Source organism: Empidonax traillii, unplaced genomic scaffold, assembly GCF_003031625.1.
Source record: "Empidonax traillii isolate 1590-97213 ecotype Southwest subspecies unplaced genomic scaffold, ASM303162v1 scaffold149:size904812, whole genome shotgun sequence".
Lineage (NCBI taxonomy): Eukaryota > Metazoa > Chordata > Aves > Passeriformes > Tyrannidae > Empidonax > Empidonax traillii.
Window position 1 is genome coordinate 185,906 of NW_020955342.1, and position 24,545 is coordinate 210,450.

The 24,545-nt window shown below is 42.7% G+C and overlaps 1 protein-coding gene and 2 non-coding genes across 5 annotated transcripts; 2 read left to right on the top strand and 1 right to left on the bottom strand.

Moving 5' to 3' along the window:
- Positions 1-3,456: 3,456 nt before the first annotated feature.
- TRNAN-GUU lies at positions 3,457-3,530 on the top strand. The gene has a single exon. It is a non-coding gene; the product is annotated as a tRNA-Asn (tRNA).
- Positions 3,531-3,784: 254 nt separating this feature from the next.
- TRNAV-AAC lies at positions 3,785-3,857 on the top strand. The gene has a single exon. It is a non-coding gene; the product is annotated as a tRNA-Val (tRNA).
- Positions 3,858-6,753: 2,896 nt separating this feature from the next.
- Positions 6,754-23,501, bottom strand: USPL1 (ubiquitin specific peptidase like 1). 3 transcript variants are annotated; one of them, XM_027884582.1, is made up of 8 exons: positions 23,486-23,501; positions 18,609-18,737; positions 16,698-17,340; positions 14,568-14,654; positions 14,025-14,154; positions 12,656-12,781; positions 11,812-11,972; positions 6,754-10,286 (listed from the first exon to the last, which is right to left on the bottom strand). In XM_027884582.1, exons 3-8 carry the CDS (start codon positions 17,053-17,055, stop codon positions 8,380-8,382), a joined length of 2,769 nt encoding a protein of 922 aa, XP_027740383.1. In that variant the 5' UTR covers positions 17,056-17,340; positions 18,609-18,737; positions 23,486-23,501; the 3' UTR covers positions 6,754-8,379. The 3 variants fall into 3 exon arrangements, with proteins under 3 accessions (XP_027740383.1, XP_027740382.1, XP_027740381.1); XM_027884581.1 differs by lacking the exon at positions 23,486-23,501 and adding an exon at positions 19,353-19,723; XM_027884580.1 differs by lacking the exon at positions 23,486-23,501 and adding an exon at positions 19,282-19,723.
- Positions 23,502-24,545: the final 1,044 nt, after the last annotated feature.

Here is a 24,545-nt window from a genome sequence, read left to right on the forward strand (position 1 = left end):
GCACAACCTCCTCCTCTTCACCCTCTGTGTGTCATTGTTCCGGTTTAAACCCAATCGGCAACTCAGCCCCATGCAGCCACTTGCTCACTCCCCACCACAGGGATGGGGGAAGCGAATCAGAAGGGTAAAAGTGAGACAAAGGAAAGCAAAAGTCATGCATGCAAGCAAAACAAACCCAGGAATTAATTCACTGCTTCCCACTGGCAGGCAGGCATTTAGTCATTTCCAGGAAAGCCAGGCTCCATCATGCACAGTGGTAACTTAGGAAGACAAACGCCATCACTCCAAACTTCTCCCCCTTCCTTCTTCTTCTTCCCCCAGCTTTGTATGCTGAGCATGACACCACATGGTATGGCATAACCCTTGGATCAGCTGGCGTCAGTCCCGGCTGTGTCCCCTCCCAACTTCTTGTGCACCCCCAACCCACTTGCTGTCAGGATGATGTGAGGCAGAAAAGGCCCCAAGTCTGTGTAAACACTGCTCAGCAATGACTAAAACATCCCTTTGCGATCAACATTGTTTCCAGCACAAATCCAAAACACAGCTCCACCTGAGCTCCCGTGAAGAAAACTGGCTCTACCCAAAACAAGCACATTCACATCCTGCTCTCGTCTTCCTGTTCACATCAGAGCCACACTGCTTAGTGACATCCCTGTGGCTGCACTTCACCCCTGGGGTCCCCTTCCACAGCGCTCCTGCCTCACCAGCGAGCACCATGCAGTGGGATCTGTGCTCGCCGTCCCCAGTGCAGGTAGTTGGGCTTGTTTATCTTTATTAAATCTCAGTGGGTTGAGCCTGGAGAGTTGCTGCGAAGTGTAGCGAGACCAGTTTGAATCCAAGCCCTCTCCAACAGGACACTGGAAAGCACCTCCAACATGGGCACAGCTGTGGGTTTGGTATTTTCTCTGCTAGCAAGAGACTAAATTGAGCAAAGCCAGGACAGCCCCTTCTGAGGCCTCTAAGGCAAAGCCTTGTGATTTTCCAGGAAGCTATGGATTAGTGGGGTTTGAACAGTGCCCAGTGAGTGGCAAAACCACTTCACAGGGATATTCTCTCTGTTATCCTTTCCTCCCTTGCTCCCAAGCAGCAGCTTCTTAGCAGCTATTGTGATACTAGACAGCCCTGACAACCACCCACCCTGTCAAAGGATGAAATTCACAGAATCACAGAAGGGTTAAGGTTGGAAAGAACTTCTGGTCCAACCACCTGCTCAAGCAGGGTCCCCTAGAACAGGCTGTCCAGGATCAGCTTTTGAATATCTCCAAGGAAGAAGGCTCCACAACCTTCCTGGGCAACTTGTGCCTGTGCTTTATCGCACTCACAGTGAAAAAGGGTTCCCTGATGTTCAGAGGGAACCTCTTGTATGTCAATTTGTGCTCATTGCTTCTGTCCTGTGATTGGGAACCACTGAGAGGAGCCTGATTGCATCCTCTTCGCACCCTCTCTTCAGGTATTTATAAATACTGATGAGATCCCCCCGAGCCTTCTCTTCTCCAGGCTGAACAGACCAGTTTCTTCATAGGAGAGATGCTCCAGTCTCTTAATCATCTTTGTAGGCCTCTGCTGGACTCTCCCGTATGTCCCTGTCTCCCATGTACTGAGGAGGTCAGAAGTGAGCACAGTACTACAGATGTGGTCTCACCAGTGCTGAGGAAGAGGGGCAGGATCACCTCTCTTCACCTGCCAGCAATGCTTTGTCTAATGCGTTCCAGGGAATCATTTGCCTTCTTGGACATAAAGGCCTATTGCTGGCTCACGTTCAACCTGATGTCCACCAGGACCCCCAAATTTCTTTCTGCCAAGTTGATTTCCATCTGGGTACCCCCAGCATGTACTGGTGCATGTGTTTTGTTGTTTTTTTTTTGTCCACAGGTCTAGGACTTTGCAATTCTCCTTGTTGAACTTCATGAGACACCTGTCAGCCTGTTTCTCCAACCTGTCAAGGTCCCTCTGGATAGCAGCATCACCCACTGATCTGTCAATCACTGCTCTGAGTTTGGTGCTGTCTGCAAACCTGTTGAGGTTACACTCTGCCCCATCATCCAGATCATTAATGGAATGTTGAGCAGTATTGATCTTCGGGGTACACTGCTAGTTACTGGCCTCCAACTAGATCATCCCACTGGTCACGACCCTCTGTTCAGCCACTCTTCAATCCACTTCACCATCTTCTTGTCCAACGCACACATCAACAGCTTCTCTGCGATGATCTCAGAGGAGACAGTGTCAAAAGGCGCCACTGAAGTCCAGGTAGACAATATCCACTACCTTCCCCTCATCTACCAGGCCAGTCACTTCATCATGGAAGTCTATCAAGTTGGTCAAGGATGACTTACCCTTGTTTGAGCCATACTGAGCACTACTGATGTTTTCTTTGTCTTTGATGTGCCTGAAGATGGTTTCCAGGATTAGATGATCCATCATCTTCCTGGGCATCCAGGTGTAGCTGACCAGCTTGTATCCCCCAGGTTTCCTTCTTGCCTGTCTTGAAGATGGGGGTGATGTGTGCTTTCCTCCAGTCCTTGGGCACTTCCCTTAGTTGCCATGATTGATCAAAGCTGATGGAGAGCGAGCTTACAATGGACCTGCCACCTCCCTCAGCACCTGTGATATGTCCCATCAGGACCAATGGACTTATATACATGCAGGTTGCTTAAGTATTTCCTGACCTGAGCCTCATCCCCCTAGGGTACATCTTCCTTGCTGATTTGGTTTTCACAACTCACATTTGCTGTCATTATCACCTTATTACCTTTTAGGTGACTGCAAATTGATTAATAATTCATTTTCTAGACTTTTTAGAGCTGAAGTGAGGCTGCCTGGGCAGCAGATTCCCAGGTCTTCCTCTCTGATCCCCTTTGAGAAGTCTCTTTTGCCTTGTCTCATTTCTGTCAGTGTACCCACATTCCTTAAGCTCGTGCAAATAATTATCACAGTCTTTGAATACTGTGGGGTTAATTTTTTCTTCCGTTCTTCGAGTCTGTGGTCACAACTGGTCCTTTTGGTACTGAAATTATCAGAAGGAAAGATGTTGGATACTTTGGCCATGTATTGAGTAACAGGCAGATGCTAATTTTTGCCTTCCTTGTCCTTGGCACATACTGTCAGAGCTTCCGCTTGCTGTCTGGTCTGTCTCAGAGAACAGCTTTCAGGCTCCCATCCGCAACTGTCCCACCAATAGGCAGCGCTTTAACCACTAATATTTTCTGCTTGTCCATTGTTTCCCAATCCCTTGCTTGCTCCTATGGGAAAAGGCACCGAAAACAACAGAGAAAAAGGATAAAAAAAAACAAAACAAAACTGTTCTTCAGATTGAAAAAGCAAACGGCCACCAAACCCCAACCCACCCACGCCCGGCCTCCCAAAGCGGAGAGAGAAACCTTGGAACCAGGCGCGCGGCCCGCCCCCGGTCGCCGCGGGAATCAGGTGCGGCTCGGCCAGCTCTTGGCCCAGCGCGTCTCTGTGGCGCAATCGGTTAGCGCGTTCGGCTGTTAACCGAAAGGTTGGTGGTTCGAGCCCACCCAGGGACGGAGCGCACCTTTTTTGTGGAGCTCGCGCGTCCTTTTTTGTTCCCTCCCGCAGGAGCGCTTTCGCGGCGGCTGGACCCAGCCCGCGCCGCCTTTATGCAGCTGGGAACTGCCCGAGACCCGCTTTCAGCCCCAGGACCTTGCACTTCCTGTCCCCTCCGGAGGAGTTTCACCCATAGAATGTATCAACAATGGAGTTTAGGGTGCTCCGTGTGATCCCTCAAGGGGGGCTGCAGAGGCCCACACATTCACCGGGAGTTTCCGTAGTGTAGTGGTTATCACGTTCGCCTAACACGCGAAAGGTCCCCGGTTCGAAACCGGGCGGAAACACTGAGACCTTTCTTTTCCTTCCCGTGTCACCGCGGACGTCGCTTTTCCGAGCTCCTTCTTTCGAGAGGGCCAGCGGCCGCGTGGAGCACGTTCCCCGCGGGGAGCTTGCGAGTGGTAGAGAGCGAACGGCCTCCTGAGCTGCAGCGGGGGCGGGACAGGGCTGGGGCTGTGTGCTGAAGCTGTGCTTCATTCCCATGCACGAGCTTCCCCTTGGCAAGTGCAGTTTCCATGGAAGGATGGAAACGAGAAGGGGAAAAGAATCTCAGCTGAAGTGGTCAGTGGTTTTCATCAGAAAAGCGGTCAGCGGTTTTTATCAGAAAACAGCCCCAGCCTTGGGTATTACTGAAGCCCCTTCAGATAGTCATTTACAAGAGTAATACAGACCCACGTCCGGGGAGAACCATCTCTTGAGGGTTTCTTCAGCTTCTCTGTTGAAAATGTAAGCTGAAGGCACCAAGCACCCTACCTCTTTACACTCCTTCCCCAGCGTTTTCTCTCCTTCATGAGCCCCATGGCTCCACCGTGGTCTGCGCTGTTCAGCTTCGGCATCTCCCTCACAGACAACTACACCATGTAGCTGTGCAAAACTGATCATGCTGCAAAATTCATCAGCCTGGTAACCCCATTAACCTTGTTTTCTCTCTTGCTCTGACCGCACATTGTCTTAGACTGTAAGTTCTTCCACTCCAAAACCGAATCCTGGCAGACTTCAAAGCACAGCACACACTTAAGAGCTGCATGAACTGCTCGAAAGCTAATGTGCTTGGCTCTGAGCACGAAGAGGCTCACATCAGGAACAGCAACTGTTCAGCTTTGCAAAAGGAACACTGACAGGACACAATTGGTCTCACAGATACATTGTCAGGAAGGGAATAATTACTTAAAGTAAAAACCAGTGCTGGAAGAATAAATGGCAATAGCCTGCCATGAAAAACATCAAAATTGGATTTGTAATCAGCACTGCAGTGCATTTCTAGAATGTGCTCTAGCAGGTATACAGCTTAAAATCCATCCAGGCAGCTCCTATGCATATCTGCTTGCTTGTTGTAGGCAGGATGTGAAAAGGCGGCCCTTTTTCCCACCCTGTGCTGTGACTGAATGTATCATCAAGTCGTAAGATGTGAATCAGAGTGCTATCTCCCCAGAGCTGATTCTGAACTCTAAGTGCCATGACTGTGCCTTTCCCAAATCAGAAGACACAGACTGATAAGGCTCCACAGATGCATCTGGACAGGCTGGACTGATGGGGCTAAGCCCAACTGAATGAGGTTCAGTGAGGCCAAGGGCCAGGTCCTGCATTTGGGTTACAACAATCCTATGCAGCGCTGCAGGCTTGGAGAAGAGTGCCTGGAAAGCTGCCTGGAGGAAAACAACCTGGAGATGCAGCAGCTGAACATGAGCCAGCAGTGTGTCCGGGTGGCCAAGGCCAATGGCATCCTGGCCTGTGTCAGCAAGAGTGTGGCCAGCAGGACCAGGGCAGTGATCGACCCTCCCCGTACTCTGCACTGGTAAGGCTGCACCTGGAATACCATGTCTAGTTTTGGGCCCCATACTACAAGACATTGAGGTGCTGGAGCATGTCCAGAGAAGGGCCACAGTGCTGGGGAAGGGTCTGGAGCACGAGTCTGATGAGGAGTGACTGTGGGAGCAGGAGTTGTTTAGCCTGGAGAAAAGGAGGCCCGAGGGTATGAGTGACTAACCTGATCACTCTCTGCAACTACCTGAGAGTGTAGCCAAGTGGGGCTTGGCCTCTTCTCACAGGTAGAAAGCGATAGAGAGAAAATGGCCTCAAGTTGCACCGGGGGAGGTATAGATTAGATATTAGGGAAAATCTTCACCAAAGAGGTTGTCAAGCACCGGAACAGGCTGCCCAGGGAAGTGGTGGAGTCACTGTCCCTGAGAGCATTCAAAAAACGTGTAGATGTGGCACTTGGAGACATGGTTTACTGGTGAAGATGGCGGTGCTTAAAGCCATTAGACTTTCAGAACTTTACCCTAGAACACTGATGAAACCCCATAATACAGTGACTAGTGATTGCTAAACTCTGCTTGCTCTCTGCCCACTTAGTGTATTTCTAACTGACAAAAACTACTACAATACTTTGTATTCTCTTTGTGGCAAATAAAAAGCTGTATTTTAAAACTAGTCTCAATTATAAATGTCCAGTAACCACCAAATTCCAAACAGTTTCTTTGGTCATGGGTTTTTCATTCAATCTCAGCTGAATTCTCACCTGCACAGGCAAGTGAGAGGCAGAAAAACATTTAAGGAAACAAACAAATCAACACAGATTCATCTTTAGTTAAAAAAAGGCAGCCAGGAACATGCAGCACTAACAGATTTGTTTTCATACTTACTTTAATCTCAAGTGCTATTTATTTGTTCTTGGAGCTTCTATATATATGCGTATCCACACTGAATCCCACGCAGCTGCAGACCAAGATGTCCTAAAGTCAGTTTGCAGAGGGGCTGCCAGTGGTGACCAGAGGCCTTTGCCTCTGTCTAGGTGTATCTTCACAGCAGGTGTGTCCCCAAAGCCCCCGTCCTCTGCTGTTAAGCTCATTATAATCCTTACCACCAGGACTTTCTCATCCTCTATCAGGGTGTTTTCCTTCTGTTGCCCTATGCATTCTGCATCACCAACCCCAGGCTCGCTGCTTTACTCACCCCTGGGTCTGTGCCATGTCCTGAGCCAGTGCTGAAGGAGCTCCCACTGCACAGGTTGCTGCAGGTCACTGCAACCCAGTCAGTCCCTGATGGTACCAACACTTGAAGGCAGCTCCCCACTGCTCCAGGACAAACCGTTGGGGCTGGGAAAGATGCTGCCTTTTAGTGGTTTGCATACATCACTGCCTGGAAAACTCCACACGGAAATGCCATCACCTTCCTCAAGTCTTGCAGAGGTGCCTATTTCATTATCGTATAAATCAAACTCTAGTTTTGGTCAGCTTTTTTTTGATCAGGGAATTCACAAACAGGCAAACATTTCACCAGCAGTGCACCAGCACTTAACATTCAGAACCCATTGATTTGTTTTCTATTGTAATGTTACCAATTACAGTATTTAAAACAAAGAAGGAGCTCAAGTTCTTCACAGACTTGCATTTCAAGAATTAAACCATTCACTGCCTGAAGTACCAGTTTGATTACAATGTATGCAACTGCAGCAGAAATAACTTGACATGGTGAGTTTAGGGCCACCGACAGTTTTTTTGAACAATTTTTGAACCTAGTTCAAACAATCTAAGACCACTAAAATCTGCAGCCATGCCTTGTAATAACTATTATGTTCAACTGCACCTATCAGAAAAGTCTGACGACTTAATGTTTTGAACTTGGAATCTAAAACAATGAAAAATGCAGAACACCTCTAAAAATGGCTGATACAAAGACTTGCTGATAAAATCTTTGTTATTTCTGAGAACAAGAAAAATGTACAGCTATTTTAACTTGGCATGTAATACCCTCAGCTCTGTGTCTATGCGTTTAAAATACTCCCATCTAGCAAAACTAAATCTATACAAATCCAGAAACACCGAGGTGTGAATCCCTCTGCTTAGTCAGTGCTGTTTTGCTACATTTTCCCATTACTTTCTTCCTATTGACCTTGCCTCTCCTTGCCACTCCCACATATGGACAGGGGTGCATTGCTCTAGTCATGACAAAATCCTAGCGTCAATGGTTATAGGCATTGACTTGCAGTTAAACTGGTTCTTAGAAATCTTTGTTTTATTAATGATTTTGCAGCTACAAACAAGTAAAAGGTGCATCTGTTATTCTTTCTTAGTGATGTAAACTCTGGACTGACTGTTACCAATTTTACCTAAAAAAGTAACCTGCCTCAGAAGCATATCCTGCCAAATTACATTCACAGTTAGCCAGGATGAAATCTCAGTACGTGCTGTAACTTTAAGTAGGAAAATTTCTATCACGTATCCATCCTTCCTTGGATCCAAGGGGCATGTGCATCACCATGAGCTTGTAGAACAGTAATTCTGTAAAGAGCTGAATGCCAGTCTAACAGAATGCCAGTTTCGAGTTTAGAATGTTACAAACAGTCTTCATATCAAAGGACTCAAAATTCCCTGACTACAGAATGTATTTAAACTTTTTTTAATGTCAGATATTCAGAAGTGATCCTGTAAAATAAATCAATACTACATAAATAATATTTCTTACACCATTGCATCATTAAGACTACTGAAGTTTATTACTTCTCAAACTCACTAGAGTATGGATGTTTTTCATATTTAAAGCAGCAAAAATTAAGACTCATAGGAGCTTCTAATTAAAAATCATCATATCTGACAGCTAAAATAACTGCTTCTCAGAACAATGAAATTCATTAAAACCTGATTTGCTTGTTACAATAAAATTTTAAGAAAAATATTACATCAAATGTAAATTGTTCAAGTACAGCCAGTGTGCAATTAAACTAATTAGAAAATATAACTTAGTAGTGCTTTGTTTCAAAATATACATAATACTGAAAAAACCACTTAAAACCAAGAAACCGAATAGTTACCAAGTTTCAAACAGGGTTTCATCAAAATGAGGTAAATCTATGTCACCTGCCATTGAGCTTGGTGCTGAAATGGAGAACAGGTCTTCAAGGATATCTTCTCTTGTAGGACTTTCAAAAGCAAGTTTTTTCCCACTGGGTTTGTTTATTGCATCAAGTTCCAAATTAGTGTCCTTTACAGGACTGTAGTAATTGTGGTCCTCACTTGTCACTGCTGCATGTGGCACACTGGTCTTCTCATCAGACCCTGTTGTTGCAACACTGCTATCCACCATCTCCATGTACATACATTCGTCCTCACTTTTTAGAGCCTCTAAGGAAGCAACAGTTGAAGCAGGGGACAGTAACTCTGCCAGTATTTCATCAGTGTTACTATGGGCAGTGCACCCTGACACAGAGTTTACATTAAATTCAGCCTCATTATTTGTGGCATCAATCTGATACTGCAGTTCCCTTAAAAAGCTCTGCAATATTTCACTGTCATTCTGAGATTCAATCTGCGATGGGGTGCTTATGTTGCCACTCACAGGTTTTTCCTGTTTCTTCTGTTCCACTGCTAGTCTATCCAGTGAAGCCAGCTGCTTCTTTTTAGCATTCAGTTTTTTTAACAGTTTCAGGCGAAGTTTTTTTGTTTTGTCGCTATCTGACTCTTCTGCCTTCCCAGAGTTACAGTCAAGTGAATGGCACTGAGTCACTTTACCTGAGGTACCCAATGTACTTCCTGACTTACTCCAAGCTGGATCAGCAATAGTGGTATGCCTTGCTGTTGGAAGACGAGTGCTTTGAGAAAATCCTTTGTAATCTGATAAAGGATGTCTATTATTACTCTGAGGAGCCAGTGACTTTGGGGTCTCAGTTGTTTTGTTTGTACCTCTGCTTTGAAATCCACCAAAGTTACTTGCACCCTTAACTGGCAGCCGCACTTCACTTACTTTTTGCATTGAGGGAGTTTTGCAACTTCTCTCATTCTTGAGAGCTGAGGCACTTGAAGGCATAAAGGAAGTATTCTTGCTTAATAATTTCTTTACCCAGCTTCCTACAAATCCTCTTTTTTGGTCTTTGTGTGAAGGCTGAACAGAATCATTTGCAGCAGAAGAACTGCCAACTTGAGAATTAATGACAGTTTTGCTTGCATATCTCAAGTCAGGTGATTTTTGTATAGTATTCTCTACTGCTGGCAATTTCTTGTGTAGCTGTAGTTCTGAATTTAATCCATGTTCTCTGTTAGCTAAATTAGTTCTGTCATCTGTTCTTTGAGCAAGTGGTGAGTCAGACGAGTCAGGGTCATGTTTTTTAGCAACAGAAGGAGTAATATTTGCTGGGTTCAACTCTTCTAGAGGTAAGCAAATGTTGGAATTTTCATATAATGTGCATTTATTGTTCATAGCTAGACTGGTACCAGCAAACTCTCCTGCATATGGAGTGTTAAGTGAGAAAGCTGGTTCCAGCTGTTGCGGTGTGCCCATTTCAACAATAAGGTTATTTCCCACCCCCTGTCTGTTTGGCAGCGATTTACCTTCTGAGTCAATTTGAACTTCTTCAGGCATCAGTGTTACGAAATCATTGTGTGCCAGACTTTCTAAACCATCATGAACAGTACTTTCATCCTCAGCTACTCGCTGCTGTTTCTTCTCTGGGGTTCTCACAGAATCCTCTTTGCAGTGTTCTGCAGACGTTTTGCCCACAGTGTTATCAAAACCACAGTGCAACACCATGGAATTTGACTGTATGTTATTAAGAGGAAAATCTTCAGTATTTTTACTCTGGAACTGTGAATTCAGTTCTTCTGGCACATGGGATGTTTTCTTTTCCCAGACAGCAATATGAATCTCCGAAGAAGGAACTTCAAATCTTTTATGTCTCTTGCAATATGGCCCCTTTAAATCATCACATTCAAGCCAAGTTCCTGAAAAATAAACAGCAACCAGTGCAGAGACTCAGAGACTTTTAAAGTTGAAGTCACTATCCTCACACTTGTCAAGTACTTTTATTAACCCATTCCCCTGACAAGCAAAAAATAGAGGGTTTTTCTAAAGAGAAAACTGGGAGACTTCCACTGTATAAAGATCAAACACAAGCAGAACTTGCAGCAGTATTATTACAAGTCAGAGTAGGTCAAACATAAAACAAAGCTAAGGGATTTTTGGCTGAGACATCATGTCTGAAAATACCTTCACAGGTCTGAGGTAAGAACTACCTCTCAAATTAAGTTCCTCTGTAGATCTTTACATTGCCAGGGTGGGAAGGATGGAGGTTTAAGAGAAACTGCTCATTTTAATACTCTTGTGTCATCATCTGCAAATTGTCCATGGATCATGAACAAATCTTTTACAGCTTAAAGAACTTAAAAATAGATATGTGTAATGTATAGGAGGCTCTTAACTATGCATTTCCCAGCTGCTCCCTCTTTTATTTCTTAAACTCTGGCAGTATGATTTAGACAATTTTCATGTTGTCACAACACTTCATAAGACTGTACTCCATTCTCTCTACAGAAGCATGAGTATCAAAATATCAACTTTTCACCTTCTCTGATTGTGGAGTTTCCAGCCATCTTACCATTAGTAAAGTTTCTAACATGGATTTGTGCCTCCCACTCCTCAGGTGCCGTAAAGTTCAGAAATAAAAAGAAACTTCATTAATGCTCATAGTTCCATAGGTGCCCTCGCTTCCAGCCAAGAATGGATCAATCTCTGGTTTCAAAATAACCATAACCAATACTATTTATCCCACAGTCATGGTCAGACTGAATCATTTAACTTTTACAAAGTTATGAGCAGAAAAAACCCTGGCCAAGTTACTTTTGCCAGTGAGTGCACTGCAGGGTGCTGAACAAATCAGTTAAATCAAACCAAGTTCCCCCAATTAGTCACATTTTAATACGAAGTTTAGAATACAGACAAATCTTTGTTATTATATATTGACTGTTGAGACTACTGCAGTAACCCATAAAACAGTAATGCATGTAAATTTATGAAATATTATGAAGATAAGAACTATAAACTCTACTCTCTTATGAGGAAAGGCTGAGGGAGCCGGGCCTGTTCAGCCTCGAGGAGATGACTGACAGGGGACCTCATCAATGTCTGTAAGTATCTGAAGGGAGAGTATCAAGGAGGATGCAGCCAGGCTCCCCCCTCAATGGTGCTGAGCAATAGGACAAGAGGCAAAGGGCAGCAACTGATGCACAGGGAGTTCCACCTGAGGCAGAACTTTATTACTGTGCAGGTGACTGAGCACTGGAAGAAGTTGCAGAGAGGTTGTGGAGCCTCCCTCACTGGAGATATTCAATAACATCACTGGAGATATTCAGGAATCATCTGGGCACAAGTCCGTGCTATGTGCTCTATGATGGTCCTGCTTGAGCAGTGAGGTTGGACCAGATGACCCACTGTGGTCCCTTCCAACCTTACCCATTCTGTGATTCTTACCATCAGGATTCAAACACCAGGCTATGAAGTGCTTCTTATCTGTCTGATATTGAATAATAGATGTTATTTGGTAAGTGTCTTCCTCAAATTGAAACGAGTATTTCTTCAAGTTGTTATGTGGCAAGCCTTCCATGAAATGTAACATTAATATTGAAGGTACTCTGACAAAGAAACAATAAAAAACCAGTTTATTATGATAAAACAGTGGCAAAAGTTCCTAATGAAAAAGTAAGGCATCTCTAAGAGTATGTGGTTCTGCCCTTATTATTCTACTTCCTCATAGGACTCTTCAGATTACACAGTAGTCAAGGGAAAAGAAATCCCAACTGGATATTTCATTTTGTTATAGATTTAGGGGGGAAAAAATACTACCAAATAAGGGATTTGGGGAGTAAGGAAAAACTGGGGGGGAGGGGAAATAAAAAAAAAAGAAAGGAGAAAACTGTGCCATAATCTCAGTAGGAAAGGATATTGTTCCTGAGTCAAACTAGTGAACGAATGATCAAACAACAGTTTTATTCACCAATGGTAGGGGCTATGGAAAGGCTGACAGCGCATATAATTTTTCTGTATATACTCCTTGATGTAAGTATTTATATCGAACAAACACATGTGCTGGTCAGCATGTTAAACACTGTTCTATGTTTCATGTTTATTAAACACTATTTGCCATTTCAGCATTCAAGAATGATCTAAAATATTAAAAACTGAGTATTTATCAGATTTTAAATTTTAGAATCTCTGTACACCCAAATAACAGATTGGCTTTGAAAGTCATACATTCAATAAACAAAGTGTCACAATTGTATGTATTTTATTTTCAAGTTCACATATTCAAACTTACTTTTCCAAAATCATCTGTCGTCTTTGAGATCTATCACCACAGTTATTACATGGTCCAATATGAACAGCGTTAAGTGGATGCCAATCAGGGATTGTATTTGCAAATGTTGTTAGTGTTTTCTCAAATCTGGACACACAAAAAGAAACAGAGTAAGCTGAGTTGCAGATCAGAAAAAAATAAATATACACGCTTTACCAGGAGAAAAAAGTTATAAACCCAAATTTTATATAAAAGCCAAATTCTATTAATGTTCAGGCCATTTCTGTGAAATTCACTGTGATTGCATCACATCCAAGTCAGCACTGAATTCAGCTCTCTCAAACAGCATCAGTTACAATTTGTTTTCAGCAGCTCTGCGGCCTTCAGTTTTACATTATTTGATTATCTGCTCTTTTTCCCTTTCCATGTTATCTTCGTTTCCTTTCCAACATAGGACAGAGCTTGTATCAGGATCCACATAATTTACTAATACGGAATCTCAAGAGGAGAAGAAAGTGGTAACAAATTACCTCGGAATCCATGTTATACAAGGTCTTGTTTTTAAAAAACAGAACATTCATAGCAGAGGTTATATTGTACAAAAATACAATGTACGGGATATTAAAGTGAAGTAACACAGTGTATTCATTCATTAGCCACAGAAAGGACTTCCATTATATTCAACCTAACCTAAATTTTTCAACTTTTAAAAAAGCACAGCATGTAACCAAGGCTATTGAGCACATCCTATTAACCAGGGCTACCTATTAACTGTAAGAGTAATAGACAGCATTAATCTCATTTCACTTGGGAATCTAGAATTTTATTGTATAAACCTAAGACAGTGGAGAGAAACAGATGTTTTTCAAATAAAGTGAGCTGTCTTCTGAAGGTGTCTCTCCTCTTCTTCTGACTCTAAAAGGAGCCCAAATTACTAGCTTGTACCTGCAGCTATGCAGAAGTAAATCAATTCTCAAAAAATTACTTTCCTGTAATACTATTTTAAAATAGATACATTATGTCAGAGAATCTCTGATTCTTTGTAATCCAAATGAATATTACAGGTATTCTTCAATAGGAAAAGTGTATTAGGCATATATTCTTTAGAACCACAACAACTTGAATACTCCCAGCAAAATACCAGAGCAAGTGTGGCCACGGACTTGCGGTGTTACCTATTATTTCTTCCTTAATTGATAACGTGGTTTCTTAAGACACAAAATAGCAGTAAACTATTTGCAAATGCTAATCTAAAAAGGTGGATCACGTACAACTCCACCAACAAGCATAAGCTTTATAAAAGCTGCAAATCTGAAGAAAGCCAACTATCATATGTGGATTTTAAAAGGTGGGATAGAACAGTGATATAAAAGCTACTTAAAAATCTCACCGGTTCTGGTATTTGTAGCCACAATATACACATTCAAACTTCCATGAAAATGAATGCAAGAATAGTTTCTCAGTTTGTTGATCCAACTGCAAGAGTAGATGGAGTGCAAACACTGGATTCTCCATATTACCTTCAAAGAAAGGGCAGAAAAAACCGTCACTGAATATTTGAAATCACCTTTCAGTACTTCAAAAAGGAAGAAGATAAGATTATTGCTAGGATTTAAACTTCAGTTATCATTTCAGTTATCATTTCAAGGCTCTGTTTCTAATCCTCACAGCAAAGGGAGTTGTTATCAATGACAATGTCATGACTACAGCATAATTACAAATATGGGAATATGCTCTCCAAAAAGTCAGAATAGGCAAGGGACAAACCAGCTGATTATACTATAAAGTATGTGTATGTTGCCAATTCAAGCAAATGTATTTCCAGACTGTGTTGCATGCATATGTATACACACGCTTTTACGAACTGACATAAAAGGCTTTACATACAGAGTTTTCTGTAAGTAAATACTGAGATGCTGCACTAAGTACTTACCCAATTCACACCTAAGCCGAGGCTGAAGCTCTGTAAACATTACGTTTCTGACTTCATTGAGATGAGATTCTGCTTCTGGAAGAACATCTACAGAAAAAAATACGGCTTTGTGTATTTATGTGTGACACTCCCACCTTTTCACACACATATGTAACTCCTAACATGCACTCTTTCTCTGCAGACTGATGCCTTTCATACTGACCCATACTTGCCTGAAACTTAGTAAAACAGTCAATTCTTGGTATTAATTGATTTGAAAATTAGAGAAGAATTTACACAAGTTACTCACACTTTACTACAGTGTGCTAACTAACAACTACTTGATCTGATTAAATTATGGCTAAGAGCTAGATAGTAACAATTTTTAAGGATACTCTGACCACATATTACAAATCCTGCAGATTCAGAGATTAAGAGAAAACTTTTACATACTTTCTAATGTTATTCAATAATAAAACATTTAAATGTACTGTTTCAGATTAAATACTAACTTCCTAAGTGAGTCTTTAAAACAGTAAAAATAATTTTACACTTAAAAATATTTTTTTCGTCATGTATCTTATTATGTATTTTAATTTCGCCAATTTGTGTATTTCCACATAAACACTCTTTAGGCACAAGCAAGAACATAATTTCTACTACACAATTATGATTGTAACCTGTAGAAATTAAAGGATGTACTTAGAATAGCTGTTAAAACTGTTTATTACATACAAACTCTATACACAGAAAAAAGGAAAAGAGAAGTTTCTTGCAGCTATATTGCTTTCTATTGTTTTTAAAAGCAGCTGAATGAAAGAGATGCTGAAAAACTACACACAAAATACCCTCTCCACTTTAACCCAAACATAGTTTTGGAGCAATTCCAATTCCAATGAAAACGTTTAGGTTCTCTCAAACACCCCTATATTCCAACAGTTAACATTCCCATTTAAAGGTTATTGCACACCAGAGCTCCTTTGCAAACACAGCCCATCAAAGGGGAAGGAAAAACATCTCAGACATGTTCTATGAAGAGGGCTTCCCAGTAATAGCTGAAAACCTTGACTCAAGCACCCTGACTTTCTGGCAAGCAGAGTACATGAACTACTTCAGAATATTTTGGCTCCCCCCTGCCCTCTCACCTCTGTAACATGAATTAAACCACTTTTGATATACCTCTAATTTTTTCTTCAAGTTACCTAAGGCCGTTCTGGGACTACAGTCTCTATGTTCAAACACAGATATTCCAATGGGACGTCTATGGAAATTCATGAAAGGTACTGCCAAACCAGGGAGCTCTTTAATTATCTAAAGATCATGCCTTAGAAGTTTAGACTTATGACACCAATGGTCCAGTTCAAGAGGACTGAAAAAACCATGATCTTAGTTAAAGAATTTTAAACTGAATCCACAGAACAGAAAACGACCAAAGACCACACCAGCAGACTACAGTAACACATCCTCCCGAGTCCAGCTGTGCTGCTCGAAGGTTGCCCTGAGCTGCCCATCACAGCCCCTGTGCTCAGAGGTTACAGTCCTCAAACCTGTTAAGCTGACCTGACCCGTTAACCCCCTGTTAACCTTCCCAGACCACATGAATGAGGTTAATATGTTTGACTACTTTTGACTGAGACAGGTTAGGAGGCACTGTCATCTACACTGCAGCCTGCAGACCCTAGGGGAGGCATTCTTTCAATAAGCACAGCTGGAGCCAGGAAAGAACATATGTTCCCAGCTTTACTATTTTGGTGTCATAAGGCAACTACTGCCTATTTAAACAATGATATAAACCACAACAGAAATTAATTTGAAGATTATTATTAGAACAGCATCCTAACATGCTAACCAGGGAAACAAAGTAAGGCTCAATTACATAAATAATGCACAAAATCTTCCTGTGACATGACAAAACAATTCAAGAGAAGCTCAGTGTTTGATGCCTTCAAAGAGTGCACGTTTGCCCCAAGAAAAACAATTTCAGAGGTTACTAGGATTCTGCTATACAAAGCACACTACTCTGCAAATTCATGGTAATGAATTGTAACTCATTCTTTTGTGATCTTGAAACAGAACGGAGGCATATTTAAGTGCACTGTACTAAATTCCACATATTCATGGCCAGAAGAAACAGCAGCTAAATTTACTCACCTTTTACTTTACTCCTTTTACAGGTATTCAGGAGCATAGTTGCTTGACTATATTTTGTTAGGAGTTTCTGGAGTAAACATTTTCCATTGTTACGTTCTTCTGCTAGGGCAAGCTTTAATGTTTCTAGGTGTACCAGTGCTGACAAAATGCAATCTAGCCAACAAAGATTATGTATGTTTCTCCACTGAAGACAGAAATCTATGTTATTAGTGGAACCTGTATCCTCTTTCAGTGAAATTTCAGACGTTGATAAAAGTTCAGAATTTGGCAAGAGTTGTATTCTGGGATTAGAAGTCTTGGGTGGGCTTTCTTGATGGTTGTCAGTCTTGGTGGTTGTTTCAAAGTCCACCTTCTGCATGCAAGACTCCCCATTGTTACTAGGTTTCTGCTGGTCATCATGTAGGCTTGACTTAGGAATACATAAGCTATTCTGATAGCATTTCACAATAGGGTCTGTATTAATAGCGTGCTCAGCATTTACCAGATGATTAGTTCTTGCTTTTTTTGGATCTGATTCAACAGGAGAAAAGTCACTGGTATCACACAATTTTCTTTTCTTATGAGTAGATGGAGCTTGATGATTTCCTGAACCAGCAGAAGTAATTATGCTGTCTAATGGTTTATAACCAAGTGGGTAGATACACTAAAGGAAAGAAAGTTACAGTGAAATCTACAAAGCAATTTCAGGAGAACAAGAGCTAAAAATAGGTACAAAACATAATGTTAAAATGGAATGTAGAATCACAGAATGGCTTGGGTTCAAAGGCACCCTACAGACTATCTAGTTCTAACCCCCTGCCATGGGCAGGGACACCTTTCACAAGACCAGGTTGCTCAGAACTCCATCCAACCTGGCCTTAAGGACTTTAAAGTGATACTGTAATTAAGTCAATACATATATTCAGCATATATATGACAGGAAGTGTCTTTTACTCAAACATTGTTTTATAAGCAACTGTGAAGTAAATGTATGAGCAGTGGTAATTCAACACTACTTTTCCAGTAAATTTTTCCAACTGCTGAAAACAACCTCATTTTGCTAAGGAGCGTTTTCTAGTGTTATTTTGCGCTAAATGCATTCCTTCAGGATACAGATTTGGCATGATCATCTCATGCCTGAGAGACTACTGGTGCCCAAACTGGCAGGGTATCCTCTCAGGCTATCCCGATGCCTTAGACTAGGTGTTGGTAAAGTCGTATATACATACAGCTATTTTGCAACCAGAATACAGACAAGTTGCTGTTACCAATCTCCAGAACTATACTATAATTAGTTAAAAGCAGGAAGGGATGGAAAAGGCATCTCAGAGACCACTATCTAGTCTAGTCTCTACTAATTTAAGGGCACCGGTCCATTTGGGATTGCTATACCCTCCCCACATGCATGAAGCAGTGAAGGGAGATGCAGAAAAATCACACAACTCAAATATCAAGCAGCACAGAAATCCAGCTAAGGTTAAACATAAAAAGGAAAAAAATAAAACAAAAACATTGTAATTATAATTATAAACCCATTTGCATTTCCCAGACTTAAAGAAGGAAAAATGGGACACTCACACCTGCAAGAATCATGAATTAGTTACATGGGCCATCAAATTCTCACCTCCTATTCTGACTCGAACAAAGATTCATTTGGTACCACTTGTGTTCCCTTGTTACATAAGCAAATCCCTCCTTTATTCATTTTAATTTACTCTTTTAATTCTTTAGAGTAAGTACCTATGCCTAAACACTGTACAAAGGTTAATTATGGAGTTTTTTCTATATACAGGCAGATATCCTCAAGCATACAGACTGAAAGGGGTCCTATTTCAATAGTCTGCTTACCACCACAAAAATCACCAGAGACATGAAACCACTGAAGGTAAAGGCCTCTGCATTGCCAAATAAAATTGTTTATTAGTATAATACCTGAGGATTTTCACAAAGGAAAATGGACTCTTGAAAATTAATCCGGTAAGTCCGTAAAGCTTGGATCTGACCCTTCTCTTTGCAGACTGGACAATACTCATGGGCAGTTGTTTCCACAGGATTAGAGTTCTAAAATAAAGATAAACCAAGAAAGATAAAGCAGCATAAATTTATGCATTTCTTATATTCTCCAAAGGTAAGACATACATATCAGGATAAAAAAACAATGTGCAACTTCCAAATAATACCGTACAATATAAAAAAACTACATTGGTTTCTTTTTTAGTATTTATATATTTGTATGGTAGCAAGTTCTAAATAAATTTATATTTTTATTTAAATATTAAAATAAGGCATCTTTAACAACAGTTACGCACATTTTATTTTATTACTTGAACTAAACCACAGGGCACTTACTGCCAGAGAACACAAGCTCAGATCTTTTTAAGACAAATCAATTTTCATAAGAATGCAAACAATTCTAAAAATAGTGCCAGTAAAAAAAAAAAAATCAGAGGCACTGATTTACTTAGAATAATCTTTCGCCATTGTTATAGATTTCCGTGGAAAATAATTTAGGGAATTTTTTTGGTAAAATTAAGACCAATTAAAAATCTCTCAAAACAGAGAAAAATATGAACTTTGCACATATGTAAAACAAATTTCAACTGACTTTTCCCAAATACCCCACCATGTGGAGTGTCGATTTCCCTACACCAGTCCCTTCTCCAATCACTTGCAAACCATTTGTAGTCTTCTGGGTATCCATCATTCTGAGCCACTGGCTAACTTATGTCCCTTGTAACAATGTCATGACCACTAAGGGTTTTTCAAAGACTCCTGAAAAATAAGAAGTAAATAAAACAATTAAAGAAAAATTAGGCTGAAGTTTGGGGAAAAAAAAATTACCAACAATAATGCAGCTTGTATAATTTGTGGAAATTAATTCAGAGGAGTATTTACTTAACGGAAAATAATTTTTTTTTTACAGTGCAGATTATGAACTCAAAATTAAGTCACATAATAGATTTAACAGTTTTAAGTCTTGAATTTGCGAGCTTATCTATTCTTCGCACTGCAAGGTCTCACATATTTTCCAAGTGCAGAAATGTAGATGTCTTATACTTTGCAGAAACGCAGAAGTCTTGCTGGGCATCTCACCTTACTGCATCTAATCCTCAGAAAGAATGAACTTTAAAAATGGCCACAGTAAGATCCCATGGGGCTACCGGTTGATGCTGAGGAACATTAAAAAAAACCACCAACTAAAAAAACCCCACTGCTGCATCTTTCAAAGCAGTGAATTTATTGCATAATAAACTGTCAGAAGTTTGTCCTGCAAACATAACAATTTTTAACTACAGAAGGGCATTCTGCTGCTACTGCCACTTTTGGAAATTTCTCCTAATGTTAATTTAACAAGGTTACAGTCTTCCTAGCAAACTAAAGCTCTTCCGCAGTATTCATGACTGTGTAACTCCACTGCATATTTTACAATAGGTACTGAATCTTGTATTTCCAACGACTCTCAAATTCAGAGTCAAAATCTTCTCTTCTCACCTATCACACATACACACAGATTCAGTTGTGGAGTACCACTTCAGTACGACCCAGGTGCACATCAGAAGGCAGCTCTGTAAGTCCATTCTTTCACTGGCACTGGGGTTAACTACACCTTCAATTAGGCAGCAAAACAGGGGGGTGGAACTACAGGGATCCAATTCTGCTCCTGCTGACTTCCAATGGAACTAATTAGAATAAATACGTATCTCTTCAAGATGCATGAGGAAGTTAAGGTAAGCTGAATTGCAAAGTCATCAATGTACTATCTTTCTTTCAGTCACAACTGTTCCCTTTTCAGTACTTCCACTGAAAAGTATCCTCTCTCACACCATGGTGTCCTTTCAACCCTTTCATACAGTACAGCACCAACTCAGATTCTAGTTCCTTCCAAAAAGGGAAATTTCTCAAGCCATTCTTTGAGACCAGTGCCAATACCAGTTCAACCTAAAAGCATTTATAGTATTTGGTAAGGAGAGACCCTACACAACTGGACAGAATGCTAAAAATCAACAGAGCATGAATTAAAAACAGCACAGCGGAACAATGCAACCCCTCATTTCAAATCAGACCCCAACGACAACTTAAGAGCAGGTCAAAATGAGATGATGATGTGTCACATGGACACTTTCAATGTGTTCAGCAGCACTTCCCAGAATTAGCAGGCTGCAGCATGTAGAGACAGTATACCCTGACTTATAAAACTAATGGCTCTAATAGAAGGCAAGAGCATAAAATATCAACCCACATGCCTTAGCACACGTGTTTAGCTTTCAAAGTAATGCTAGAAGGTGCACAAGAAAAAGTACGTTCCTGGGCTCCCACAAGGTGAAGATTAATGAATTAGCTAAAAGCATGCACACTTGTTGGACTACAAAGGAAAAGCAAGCACTCCCAGTTTTTCACCCAGTGGCAACAGCACTATCACACTGCAGCTCAACTATATTATCATATATTTAGTCTAGCCAGGAAGCTGATTTTTTTTATACAAGTTGCACAGATATCAACCTATATCATAGGTTATATCAGATAACATGTAACCCTAAAACATGTAACTTTACTCTTCAAGGGACTTTTAGTAAATTCCTTGGCCTGAAGCAGTCTCAGCTCTCCATTGTAAATAAAAAACATAGCTCACATGACAGGAATTCTCCAAGAAATTTCTCACCACGTAAATAAAATATACAGTTAAAAGGTTAGTAACACTATTAAGCTGCAGGTTTTTCCTTCTAATCCCTTTGCAAGTCCCTGTTTTCCCTATTAGCCTCCTCAAAAGGAAAGCAAGTTGTGTTTTTTTTTTAGGTTATGTTCAGTCTCTGTTACTTCTGTTCTTCTTTTTAGAGCTTAAGTATTGTTCTGAGATGTACAATACCCCCCCCCACCTATAATCCCTCAGCAATAGTACTACGGAACTGGAGTAAAGACATTTTATTCCTCTTGTCAATTTAGTAACTTCAAAAAAAGATTAATTATCCTTTCAGTTCAAACACAAACACAAAAAGCAAATAAAACAGGTCTGCTAGTACTAGATATGCAGAGTGGTACTAAGTGGCCTGCCTATATTTTTCAAAGAGCTTGTAACACTGCAGGAAGTTATTGATGATCTTTGCACAATGTATGAAAATTTGGCATCAGCTCAACAAAGCTACCAAAAAACCAAAAAAGACTGCTGCACCAAATACTGGAACAACCCATTGCAGCCATGTGCAATAACTGCATTACAGATGGGAAAGTACACAGAAATGCACTTTCACACTTACTGGGTCACATTGTAAAGCATTTAAAATGCTACTTTCCTTCTTTTAGTCTGAATACTGAAAAATGTAATGCTAAATATGCTGTGGACATGGCATAATTATGCTATGGTTATGCTTCTTTGAGTACATGAGGTGATCTAACAGTTCACTGCAGAACGGAGGGGGTCCTCTCTCGTATTTCTCTCCCCTCAACTTCCCTGACACCTCACATACTCATCAGACTTTCCAAGAGATAACTGAACTCACAGAAAAGTCAGTAAAGCACAAGTTTTTCTGCCATTCCAGTGAGTTAAACCGGCCTATGAAAACTCCAATGACCTACAAAGCTGACAAGGCAGAAAACAGAAAACAAGGAAAAAGTGAAGGACTGGAGAGAGAGATATGGTTTGATGGACAAACTGTTAGATGGCTAAGGAATTGGCTAGATGGCCACATCCAAAGAGTCGAGGCTCTATGCCCTAAGCAAAACCTAGTAATGAGTGGCATCCCTCAAGGGCCTGTTTTGGGACCAATACTATTTACTGTCTTTAGCAATGGGACACAGACTGTGGGATCGGGTGCTCCCTCACTGAGTTTGTGGATGACACCAAGGCAGGTGGTGGGACTGACGGGCTGGATGGAGGAGGTGACATTTAAAAGGACCTGAAAGCAACTCTCTCTACATCACAGCCTATAAGTGCTGGGAAGAATTGCAAATCTCCATGGTGGGGGAGCAAACACAAATTTCTTTCCTGAAAAGAAGCCTAACACAGACTAAGCAAATTAAGATGAAACTGATGAAGTTTCAAAATAAACTAGGGTGAAAGTTCAGAAAGTTCTGAAAGTTTCTTCTTCAGTCAAACTTGTCTTAAACATCCTCATCCTAAATGCTTTTATGGGTGTATGACAAGCGACAGAGGCTATGTGTTTTGCTGACAAAACATTCAGTTTTTCTGGAAAAAATAAAAAAAAGCCAGTGGTTTAATATGGTTTAAACTAATGGCGTTTATTATAGCTGCAGCTAAGAGACGCAAGACTTCGGGAAGGGACTTGGCGCAGGCAGAGGCCTAGTCTCTTTCCCACGGGAGTGGAAATGAGGGGCTAAGGGTGGATGGATGAAGGGATGGCAGGCAGCTGGTCCAGCCCATTGCGCGGGTCCTGCCCTTCCACACCGCAACGTGCCCAGCTCCTTCAGATAAACCTATGGTTAAACTGCCTTCTCAGTTCTTAATCCACATCCAGAGTGGTCCATACGCTACGGAAAGACTGCAGAGGAAAAAAGCGTTTGTAGAGTTAATCGCCGGCGCACGAGGAGCCGTGCAAGGGGCGGGTGTGCACGGACACACGCGGCGCCGCACCGAGCGCGTCCCCGGTTAACGGGGAGCGGAGGGGCCGCGCCCCGTCCCCGCGCACCTACTGACATGAAATACTCAGTCGGCATTTCGGAACCCGGGACACCTCCCCGCTCTCCGCCGCACCCGCAACCGAAGGGCCCGCGACAGGCCGGGGCCGCCACTCACTCTCCACCGGCCGCAGCCCCCACCCGGCCCGTGGTGGACACGGCTCCAGCCCCGCTCTCACCTGCCTGCTCCCGCCGCCCCCGGTTCCCGGCGCCCCCGGCTGCCCGCGCAGCCCCGGCCCCCGTCGCGCGTGGCCGCCTCAACCCGCCCGGCCGCCGCTGCTGCCTCTGCGCAGCTTCCGGCGCGCTCCCGCCGCCATGCGGGCCCGCCCGCACCGTTCCCGGGCGGCAGCGGGGGCGGAGCCGCCGGCGGGCGGGGTCGGGGCTGCGCCGCGGCCCTGCGAGCGGCCCCGGGGCATTTTCCACTCCCTCCCGCCGCGCTCCATCACTCAGGCGGAACGGTGGGAGGGGCGGCCGCGGGGGCCGGCTCTCCTCCGCCGCCTCCCCGGGCGCCTGAGCGGGGAGGGTCCCGCACCTGCTCCCCCCGCCCGCCCCTCGGCCCGGGGGGTGACGCGCCGCAGCCGCGGCTGCCGGGCGGGAGGGGCGGCCCCGGTAACGGGAGAGAGGGCGCTGCCGCCGCTCCGCGCCTTGCTCGGGGCACGGAGTTGATGATTAACCTGCCGTTCACTGAATACCTGCCCGGCTGAAGTCGCGCCCGGGGTGTGGTGAAACCTTGTCCGAGGTTTCGGTACCTCGGGTTTTGCCTTTCTGCCCGAGACCTTGGTGCTGCCAGTTCTGCTGCTAACGAGGCGCTGCGGGGATGTGCAGCGCCCCGTTGAAAATCTCTGCTCTTAATCTCAGCCTAGACTTCGCTTTGCGGTCGTTTTATGGAGGTTTGAGGCTCAAGAGATCGAGGTGATGTGGGGCTCTCGGTCTCGGCGAGTATTTTCGCAGCAACAGCCTCGGGCTGCAATAGCTGGCAGCTTGAATCCGTGTTGGCCCCTTTTCCTCGGGCGTGAGCTGCAAGGAGCTCATCAGCTTCGGCATTTAGGTCAGTGCTCTGCTTCTCTTACGTCAAGAAAGCTGTCAGCGTGGACCAAGCCAGCCTGCTCCCCGGGGCAGGAGGGAGTGAGTCAGGGAATGGTTCTGGTGATAGCACAAAAAATACCTTCTCTCTTACTGCCTGCCTCTGCTTTCGGGCCTCTGCTTTCCTAACACGTTAACCCTGGTTGCCTTTGTAAA